This window comes from Drosophila serrata, unplaced genomic scaffold (genome assembly GCF_035046125.1).
Source record: "Drosophila serrata isolate PLE 108 unplaced genomic scaffold, ASM3504612v1 contig_336, whole genome shotgun sequence".
In the NCBI taxonomy this organism is placed as follows: Eukaryota; Metazoa; Arthropoda; class Insecta; order Diptera; family Drosophilidae; genus Drosophila; species Drosophila serrata.
Window position 1 is genome coordinate 119,273 of NW_028257234.1, and position 9,588 is coordinate 128,860.

The 9,588-nt window shown below is 40.1% G+C and overlaps 4 protein-coding genes across 4 annotated transcripts; 2 read left to right on the forward strand and 2 right to left on the reverse strand.

Moving 5' to 3' along the window:
• Window positions 1–268: 268 nt before the first annotated feature.
• LOC110184804 (small ribosomal subunit protein uS11A-like) lies at window positions 269–1,356 on the reverse strand. Its single transcript, XM_020953438.2, has 3 exons — window positions 1,168–1,356; window positions 634–898; window positions 269–576 (listed from the first exon to the last, which is right to left on the reverse strand). The coding sequence occupies exons 2-3, from the start codon at window positions 868–870 to the stop codon at window positions 358–360; spliced, it is 456 nt and encodes a 151-aa protein (XP_020809097.1). The 5' UTR covers window positions 871–898; window positions 1,168–1,356; the 3' UTR covers window positions 269–357.
• A 48-nt stretch (window positions 1,357–1,404) lies between these two features.
• On the reverse strand, window positions 1,405–2,079 carry LOC110184803 (small ribosomal subunit protein uS11A). Its single transcript, XM_020953437.2, has 2 exons — window positions 1,822–2,079; window positions 1,405–1,752 (listed from the first exon to the last, which is right to left on the reverse strand). Exons 1-2 carry the CDS (start codon window positions 2,056–2,058, stop codon window positions 1,534–1,536), a joined length of 456 nt encoding a protein of 151 aa, XP_020809096.1. The 5' UTR covers window positions 2,059–2,079; the 3' UTR covers window positions 1,405–1,533.
• Window positions 2,080–2,644: 565 nt separating this feature from the next.
• On the forward strand, window positions 2,645–4,053 carry Dhdds (Dehydrodolichyl diphosphate synthase subunit). The gene is made up of 2 exons (XM_020953446.2): window positions 2,645–3,514; window positions 3,569–4,053. Exons 1-2 carry the CDS (start codon window positions 2,858–2,860, stop codon window positions 3,815–3,817), a joined length of 906 nt encoding a protein of 301 aa, XP_020809105.1. The 5' UTR covers window positions 2,645–2,857; the 3' UTR covers window positions 3,818–4,053.
• A 366-nt stretch (window positions 4,054–4,419) lies between these two features.
• On the forward strand, window positions 4,420–6,247 carry LOC110184801 (uncharacterized). The gene is made up of 3 exons (XM_020953436.2): window positions 4,420–5,242; window positions 5,299–5,444; window positions 5,513–6,247. The coding sequence occupies exons 1-3, from the start codon at window positions 4,803–4,805 to the stop codon at window positions 5,662–5,664; spliced, it is 738 nt and encodes a 245-aa protein (XP_020809095.1). The 5' UTR covers window positions 4,420–4,802; the 3' UTR covers window positions 5,665–6,247.
• The last annotated feature ends 3,341 nt before the right edge of the window (window positions 6,248–9,588 follow it).

Consider the following 9,588-nt stretch of genomic DNA (forward strand, 5'->3'; position numbering starts at 1 on the left):
TCTTTTAGTTAATTATTTTAAACTGACTTGCGTAAAAAAAAATTCAACTGTAACCTTCTTCGCCACATCTGCATAAAATGAAATATATAATGTATATAAAATATAAATAACAGATATTTATACTTTGTTTTTTTTTTTTAAATTTATGTTATTACGATCTAAGCTTAGTCAATTTTCTAGGACTTGTGTATGTTAAAAATATAAATATATTGACCATCAAATTAAGCTATCGAACGCTTCGAATGCTAATCCCCAAAGTCGACTTTACTCCGATTTCCATTTTTTATTTCTATATTTATGCTGAATTGATGTATTTATATAAAAAATAAACGCAGCAGAACAATGTGGCCTCACACTTTACAGACGACGACCACGGCGACCGCCCTTCCTGCGGGTGGAGTCCGATGGGATGGGAGTCACATCCTCAATGCGTCCAATCTTCATCGAGGAACGGGCCAGAGCACGCAGAGCGGACTGGGCGCCAGGTCCGGGGGTCTTGGTCTTGTTACCGCCGGTAGCACGCAGCTTGATGTGCAGCGCGGTGATTCCCAGCAGCTTGCACTTCTCAGCCACATCCTGGAGGGAGAGTTAGCGGATTAATAGTGTTTTCGAATAGGGATTCGCTCCTCTTACCTGGGCAGCCAACATAGCGGCGTAGGGCGAAGCCTCGTCACGATCAGCCTTCACCTTCATGCCGCCGGTGACGCGGGCAATGGTCTCGCGGCCAGACAGATCCGTGACATGGACAAAGGTGTCGTTGAAGCTGGCGTAGATGTGCGCCACGCCGAAGACGATCTCGCCATCGCGGACTTGGGGTCCCAGCTGGACTTGAACCTCCTCCTTCTGAACTTTAGCTTTCCTGGGTGCCATTCTGTGGGATCTGCTCGACGATAAGCAACTAAAATGGAGAGCAATCACTCGTCAGTCACCGGTTCGCAAAACAACAACAACAGTTCCCGGGCACCACAAACAAACAAAAAAAAACAATAGAAAAATAATTCAGCAGCATCCACACCGTGCCGTCGATTATTCCCATTTTGGGTGGCATCATTGCATTGCCAGTCGATTGCACTAGCTGTTGCATCTTTCCGTTTGTGGCGCCCGATTCGCAAATCGCAATATTTTCACACAAAAAAAAAGTAAAGGGGGAGAAGACCGAAAACGAACCAATTGCTTGAACCGGATACGAAAAAAGAAGGCAAAAACACAGCTGCTGAGCCGATAGTTATCGCAACAGGGTTGCTGGATGGACGCGCAATCGATAAGTCCCACGCAAAGTGTGGCAGCACTGGTCGTTCAAGTTTGCGATTTTTGTAAACATTTCACCAAAATAGCTGATTTAGCATTAAAAACATGCTAACAAAACCCCCTCTATACACAATTAGCATGCGAACTGGTTAGTCATTCGTTTTAGACAATCTTCCCGGTTTATTACAGTGCCTTCATGCACACAAACAGAATAGCGATGTTCTTGTCATATACACAAAAGCAGGGAACGGCAAAAGGAACATCCGGCATCCGGATTCCATCTCTCTACAGACGACGACCACGGCGACCGCCCTTCCTGCGGGTGGAGTCCGATGGGATGGGGGTAACATCCTCGATGCGGCCAATCTTCATGGAAGAACGGGCCAGAGCGCGCAGAGCGGACTGGGCGCCGGGTCCGGGGGTCTTGGTCTTGTTGCCTCCAGTGGCGCGCAGCTTGATGTGCAGCGCGGTGATTCCCAGGGTCTTGCACTTCTCAGCCACATCCTACAGAGGGAGCAAGAGTACACACCTTTAGGGCCGAACTCCGCCAGAAAGCAGCAGGAAGAAACTTACCTGGGCAGCCAACATAGCGGCGTAGGGCGAAGCCTCGTCACGATCAGCCTTCACCTTCATGCCGCCGGTGACGCGGGCAATGGTCTCGCGGCCAGACAGATCCGTGACATGGACGAAGGTGTCGTTGAAGCTGGCGTAGATGTGGGCCACGCCAAAGACGATCTCGCCATCGCGGACCTGGGGACCAAGCTGAACCTGGACCTCCTCCTTCTGAACTTTAGCCTTCCTGGGTGCCATTACGAGGTGGTTAGTCGATCAGCAACTGCGGGATAGCAAGGGAATGCAGATTTATAACACACTGTGGCTTCACAATCACAAACACAAGTGCGTGCGCACAAACAAAACAAAAAACATAAAAAAAACGTGGTCGCCCGGCGTCTTTTCTTCAGTTTTCAATCGAGCCATTGAGCACTCTTGAGTGGGGCACACTTTTAAGGCCTCAAAAGGGCTCTGGACACGGATTTTTAACAAAAAATTAAAGGGCAAAAATTGTGACGAACCACTTGCGTGAACCGGATATCAAAAAAGAAGGCTGTCATAGCTGTCAACAGAGCTACATAGACGTCAAAATCACTATCGATACTATCGATAATATAGTTAAGTTATTTTTTCGTCGCGGTAGATGGTAACACTTAAATCGATTTCGGCTCGGTGTTCATCGAAAATAAAGTATCGCCTTCGGGCATGTCTAATTGGGAACTTTTATAGGGAAATAGCTACTAATTGATGACAATGATGATGGAAAGCGTTAATTCGATCAAGAACATTGCGTGATTGCCGCAACGATAATAATAAAAAAATACTGGTAAATACCAAATTCGATGTTCTTACTTCAAGTTGAGCCGAAAGGTTTGGGCCTTTGCTAAATCGGCATCTTGGCGAGTCGTCATGGTATTTTTGGCAAAACAAGCGGTCACACAGATTTTTCTGAGCCACGGGACCCACCACCGGCCTTAGAATAATTATTGTTTTGTAATTAAACGGAATTTTACGTCTTTAAAGTTTCAAACACACACACACAAACTGTGGGGCCATCATGTCATGGGTCTCTGACTACCAGTACTCGTTGACGGAGAGAATAGCGATGCGTACGCTACGCATCTGTGGCCAGATACCACACCACGTCGCCTTTGTCATGGACGGCAACCGGAGGTTCGCCCGCTCCCAGCATATCGACAAGATCGAGGGTCATTCGCGGGGCTTCGAAAAGCTGGCGGACTGCCTCCGCTGGTGCCTGGACGTGGGCGTACGCGAGGTAACCACGTTCGCCTTCAGCATTGAGAACTTCAAGCGATCCAGTGAGGAGGTCGATGGTCTGTTTAATCTGGCGCGGGAGAAGTTCGATCGCCTGTTGCAGGAGACAGCACGGCTGGAGGAGCACGGTATACGCATACGGGTTATAGGAAACATAGAGCTGTTGCCGCCGGATCTGCAGAAGTTGATGGCCACTGCCATGCTGAGCACTGAGCGCAATGACAAACTCTTCCTGAATGTGGCCTTTGCATACACGTCACGGGACGAGATCACACAGGCGGTGGAGACAGTCCTTCGGCATGGCAACGAGGATATAGAACCGACAGACATCAGCGAGCGGCTGCTGGAGGAATGCCTCTACACACGGCACTCGCCGCCTCCGGATCTGGTCTTCCGCACCTCCGGCGAGACCAGGCTGAGCGACTTCATGATGTGGCAGGTGAGTGCTGCTCCTATTAAGATTAGCAGCTCAAATAGCTTCTTTCTTTTTCAGCTGAGCACATCGGTGTTGTACTTTAGCAATGTCCTGTGGCCACAGATCACGTTCTGGCACTTTTTGGCCAGCATTCTGGCCTACCAGCGCGACCGTTGGCAGCTGGACGACTTCCGGCGGAGGGAACGAATGCATAGCCTCCAATTGGCCAAGACCGGCGACTTTTATAGCGAGAGAGTGCAGAAATTCCTAGCCACCATTGATGAGGATAAGAGGAAACTGCTCGTTCGAGTGGCGGCCGCCAACTAAGGGCAGCAAAGTTGATGTTTTGTGATATGAGTGGCAAATAAATCCGGGTAAATACCACATATACCTATGTACATTCTGATTAAACGCATTTGCTCGAGCAGCTGCCTCTTTGCGGCCGAGAAGTGCGCTTAATAAGCTTATTTTTGCAATTAATTGAGTTGTATAATATTAGTGCAATAACGTTTCTGCCTTCCGTTTGATTAGTAAATTATATACAAAAGTTTATAACGACTTAATGACTCGTTTTGATTTGAATTGGGGGATCCCTTAAGCGTGTGTCCTTTTATTTCAGAGCCTGTATGGGTGGCAGTATTTGCAAAGAATGATTAAATCCATTATAAGCTTTGGGGAATAACTGCCATTCCTGTGTCTGGACCCAGTTGCATTAATTTGTTTTGATATTTTTGGTATTTAGCTTCATTCTTTATGAAAGTTCGAAGCACTCCTGCTAATTTTTGTAAATTTGAATTCTAATTTCGATAAAGACATATCGATGGCACATTAGTGGTGAAATAGAAAACACGTATGCCCATTTAAGCGATTAGCCGATGAGGTATCGATATTTGGACAGGTTCTTCCTTACGTCACAAAATTATGTTTTTATGTCCTCTGACGTCAAGAAGATTACGTCATGGATCGCGTCATTTGGAAGATATTTAATGTATAATTCAGAATAATTGATATTTTTAATTTTCCAGAGCGACTAGAAACTATCGCATAAAAATGTAGATGTATTGAAACATTTCTCTCATCCCTAAACAGCAGGCCAGGTGAAATCAGAATCAGGAGATATTTATTATATTGTGCCGGCTCTGCATGGAAATGTGTGTGTGAAAATTCAAATCTATTCTTACCGAAAATCAATCTAATATCTCCGAGGCTCCCGAAACCTGGATAACAGCACTCGCGGCTCGACTACTGAACGCCTATTCGAATCGCTTGAGACTCGATTTCTGGTGAAGATCTGCAAGGAATTGGCGTAATCATGGCCACTGTAGCCCTCATCACACGGCAGCGTATGTTTGCCAGCTCGCTGCGCCTCTTCAGTGGCCGTCACACGCATTGCCTGGCGGCTTTGCCGAGGATTGCCACTGCGAGTCCACCATCTTCGATAGTTGGCAGTGGCTTCTCCTCGGTGGGTACTACCGATCAGCGTGGCTTACTGCTGCCGCTCCAGCTGCAGCGCCACAACCACAAATCGTCAGCCACAACCACCACAAGCACCACCACCAGTCACTCAACGGATGAGGAGAAGAATGCGAAAGCTACCGCTACCTCGTCCACCGATCTCTTTGGGGAGGCGGCAAACATGTCACTGATGTCCAAGTTCAAGCACATGTACAAGAAATACTGGTACGTGCTCATTCCGGTGCACGTAGTCACATCGCTGGGCTGGTTCGGAGGCTTCTACTATCTGTCCAAGAGGTGAGTCTATCTTGAGTACCCTGGGATCTTCATTTAACATTTTCTTACATTCTTAGCGGCGTTGATGTCCCGGCGTTGCTGCAGTATTTGCATCTCAGCGAGAACATAATCCAAAAAGTGCAGAGCTCTCACATGGGGCACTATGCCATTGCATATCTGTGCTACAAGGTGGCCACGCCATTGCGCTATGCCCTCACTTTGGGTAAGGATTATCTTTTAGGCACCTTAGTATTCTGGTAACCCATAGATATACTTCTTTCTTTGCTGCAGGATGTACCACTATTTCTATTAAACACCTGGTATTGCACGGCTATATTAAGCCCATGCCCACCAAGGATCAACTGATCAAGATGTACGAGGACAAGAAGGCGATCCGGGCCAGCGCCAAGGCGGACAAGGCCGAGAAGGATGAGACTAAATGATCTTTGGCCGCGGGCCGCGACGGCAACGCCGGCCCGCTTGTGTCGTTGCCGTTGCCACTGTCACACCAACATCCTAAGCCGTCGCCACGGATCGGGGATCAGCAGCAGCATCCGCGACAGACGGCCGCCAGCCAGCGGCGTGCTGCAGTTGACCTGTTGTCTTTTTTGTTAAACTGCCGCCGCAGCTGCTGGCACTGGTGCTCAACGAACTTAACTCTTGTCCGAAACCACAGTCGTCGCTCACAGAAGCCGCCGCCGTCGTCGTCGCCACAATGAGGCCACCAGCAATCACATAGTACATACCATACCCAATCCCATGCCCACGCCCACCCATTCCCTAGTTCGAGACACATCTTTAGTTGTGGGAGGTCGTGGGAAGACCCTGTCCCCCAAAAGAAACCATAATAACACGGAGAGTCACACACATACATACACAGAGCCGCAGGACCTGGAGTTCAGTTAGTCGTTATTTATATAGATATATTTTGTAAAGTGTGAGAAAGTTGTCGCAAAACAATAATAACTTAACTTTTATTAAATTTAAATTAAAAAAAGGCCCCAACAGGGAGCCACAAATTGTTGACATGAATGTTTTCTTGTTTTTAACTAAAGGGTTAAAAGATTCAAATGAGAAAAAATTAAAAATTAAGGCAAAATTCAAGTTGACCGATAAATTTGTATAATTTCGTGAAACATGTTTTTGGGCGATCATCGATGGCCATAACGGAGTAATGGAGTCATTTCCGACCCTATAAATCATATATATTTTTGATCAGCATCAAAATCCGAATCGATTTAGCCATATCTGGTGGAAAAATAATTTTAATAAATTTTTTCGAAATTTTATAAGAGTTTATATCGTTAAAATTGTCAGAAAATTTATAAAATTTTTTATTTTTTTTTTACATTTTAAATAGAGTATGCAGATTTGTTACCCTAATAAAAACTAACATGGGACAGCTTTCCGAATTAAATTTCACGAATTTTTGGCAGAGTTATGATATTTTTAAATTTAGATTTGTCTTAAATATTGTCATATAAAAAATAGCTAAATATGGGTTAAAAAATGGTATTTAAATTTTAATCAGAAGCTGGTAAAACAGTGAAGGAGTCATTTCCGACCATACATATTATATATATTCTTGATCAGCATCAAAATCCGAATCGATTTAGCCATGTCTGGTGGAAAAATAATTTTACTAAATTTTTTCGAAATTTTATAAGGGGTTACATCGTTAAAATTGTCAGAAAATTTATAAAAAATTTTAATTTGTTCACACTTTAAATAGAGTATGCAGATTTGTTACCCTAATAAAAACTAACATGGGACAGCTTTCCGAATTAAATTTAATGCGTTTTTGGCAGAGTTATGATATTTTTAAATTTAGATTTGTCTTAAATATTGTCATATAAAAAATAGCTAAATATGGGTTAAAAAATGGTATTTAAATTTTAATCAGAAGCTGGTAAAACAGTGAAGGAGTCATTTCCGACCATACATATTATATATATTCTTGATCAGCATCAAAATCCAAATCGATTTTGCCATATCTGGTGGAAAAATAATTTTACTAAATTTTATCGACATTTTATAAGGGGTTACATCGTTAAAATTGTCAGAAAATTTATAAAAATTTTTAATTTTTTTACACTTTAAATAGAGTATGCAGATTTGTTACCCTAATAAAAACTAACATGGGACAGCTTTCCGAATTAAATTTAATGCGTTTTTGGCAGAGTTATGATATTTTTAAATTTAAATTTGTCTAAAAAATTGTCATATAAAAAAATAGCTAAATATGGGTTAAAAAATGGTATTCTAATTTTAATCAGAAGATGGTAAAACAGTGAAGGAGTCATTTCCGACCCTACATATTATATATATTCTTGATCAGCATCAAAATCCAAATCGATTTTGCCATATCTGGTGGAAAAATAATTTTACTAAATTTTATCGACATTTTATAAGGGGTTACATCGTTAAAATTGTCAGAAAATTTATAAAAATTTTTAATTTTTTTACACTTTAAATAGAGTATGCAGATTTGTTACCCTAATAAAAACTAACATGGGACAGCTTTCCGAATTAAATTTAATGCGTTTTTGGCAGAGTTATGATATTTTTAAATTTAGATTTGTCTTAAATATTGTCATATAAAAAATAGCTAAATATGGGTTAAAAAATGGTATTTAAATTTTAATCAGAAGCTGGTAAAACAGTGAAGGAGTCATTTCCGACCATACATATTATATATATTCTTGATCAGCATCAAAATCCGAATCGATTTAGCCATGTCTGGTGGAAAAATAATTTTACTAAATTTTTTCGAAATTTTATAAGGGGTTACATCGTTAAAATTGTCAGAAAATTTATAAAAAATTTTAATTTGTTCACACTTTAAATAGAGTATGCATCAAAGCATCAGCATCAAAATCCGAATCGATTTTGCCATATCTGGTGGAAAAATAATTTTACTAAATTTTATCGAAATTTTATAAGGGGTTACATCGTTAAAATTGTCAGAAAATTTATAAAAATTTTTAATTTTTTTACACTTTAAATAGAGTATGCAGATTTGTTACCCTAATAAAAACTAACATGGGACAGCTTTCCGAATTAAATTTAATTCATTTTTGGCAGAGTTATGATATTTTTAAATTTAGATTTGCCTTAAACATTGTCATATAAAAAATAGCTAAATATGGGTTAAAAAATGGTATTTAAATTTTAATCAGAAGCTGGTAAAACAGTGAAGGAGTCATTTCCGACCATACATATTATATATATTCTTGATCAGCATCAAAATCCGAATCGATTTAGCCATGTCTGGTGGAAAAATAATTTTACTAAATTTTTTCGAAATTTTATAAGGGGTTACATCGTTAAAATTGTCAGAAAATTTATAAAATTGTTTAATTTTTTTACACTTTAAATAGAGTATGCAGATTTGTTACCCTAATAAAAACTAACATGGGACAGCTTTCCGAATTAAATTTAATGCATTTTTGGCAGAGTTATGATATTTTTAAATTTAGATTTGTCTTAAACATTGTCATATAAAAAATAGCTAAATATGGGTTAAAAAATGGTATTTAAATTTTAATCAGAAGCTGGTAAAACAGTGAAGGAGTCATTTCCGGCCCTATATATTATATATATTCTTGATCAGCATCAAAATCCGAATCGATTTAGCCATGTCTGGTGGAAAAATAATTTTACTAAATTTTTTCGAAATTTTATAAGGGGTTACATCGTTAAAATTGTCAGAAAATTTATAAAATTGTTTAATTTTTTTACACTTTAAATAGAGTATGCAGATTTGTTACCCTAATAAAAACTAACATGGGACAGCTTTCCGAATTAAATTTAATGCATTTTTGGCAGAGTTATGATATTTTTAAATTTAGATTTGTCTTAAACATTGTCATATAAAAAATAGCTAAATATGGGTTAAAAAATGGTATTTAAATTTTAATCAGAAGCTGGTAAAACAGTGAAGGAGTCATTTCCGACCATACATATTATATATATTCTTGATCAGCATCAAAATCCGAATCGATTTAGCCATGTCTGGTGGAAAAATAATTTTACTAAATTTTTTCGAAATTTTATAAGGGGTTACATCGTTAAAATTGTCAGAAAATTTATAAAATTGTTTAATTTTTTTACACTTTAAATAGAGTATGCAGATTTGTTACCCTAATAAAAACTAACATGGGACAGCTTTCCGAATTAAATTTAATGCATTTTTGGCAGAGTTATAAAATTTTCAAATTTAGATTTGTCTAAAAAATTGTCCCATAAAAAATAGTTAAATATGAGTTAAAAAATGGTATTTAAATTTTAATCAGAAGCTGGTAAAACAGTGAAGGAGTCATTTCCGACCCTATATATTATATATATTCTTGATCAGCATCAACCGG

What these genes read in the sequence shown, in the direction of transcription:
- LOC110184804 (XM_020953438.2), bottom strand. Translation starts at nt 870, where the DNA reads ATGGCACCCAGGAAAGCTAAAGTTCAGAAGGAGGAGGTTCAAGTCCAG. An exon ending in CCGCTATGTTGGCTGCCCAG is followed by an intron (nt 577 to 633) that starts GTAAGAGGAGCG and finishes CTCTCCCTCCAG; the next exon opens with GATGTGGCTGAGAAGTGCAA.
- LOC110184803 (XM_020953437.2), bottom strand. Translation starts at nt 2,058, where the DNA reads ATGGCACCCAGGAAGGCTAAAGTTCAGAAGGAGGAGGTCCAGGTTCAG. An exon ending in CCGCTATGTTGGCTGCCCAG is followed by an intron (nt 1,753 to 1,821) that starts GTAAGTTTCTTC and finishes CTCCCTCTGTAG; the next exon opens with GATGTGGCTGAGAAGTGCAA.
- Dhdds (XM_020953446.2), top strand. Translation starts at nt 2,858, where the DNA reads ATGTCATGGGTCTCTGACTACCAGTACTCGTTGACGGAGAGAATAGCG. An exon ending in GCGACTTCATGATGTGGCAG is followed by an intron (nt 3,515 to 3,568) that starts GTGAGTGCTGCT and finishes TTTCTTTTTCAG; the next exon opens with CTGAGCACATCGGTGTTGTA.
- LOC110184801 (XM_020953436.2), top strand. Translation starts at nt 4,803, where the DNA reads ATGGCCACTGTAGCCCTCATCACACGGCAGCGTATGTTTGCCAGCTCG. An exon ending in TTCTACTATCTGTCCAAGAG is followed by an intron (nt 5,243 to 5,298) that starts GTGAGTCTATCT and finishes TTACATTCTTAG; the next exon opens with CGGCGTTGATGTCCCGGCGT. An exon ending in GCGCTATGCCCTCACTTTGG is followed by an intron (nt 5,445 to 5,512) that starts GTAAGGATTATC and finishes TCTTTGCTGCAG; the next exon opens with GATGTACCACTATTTCTATT.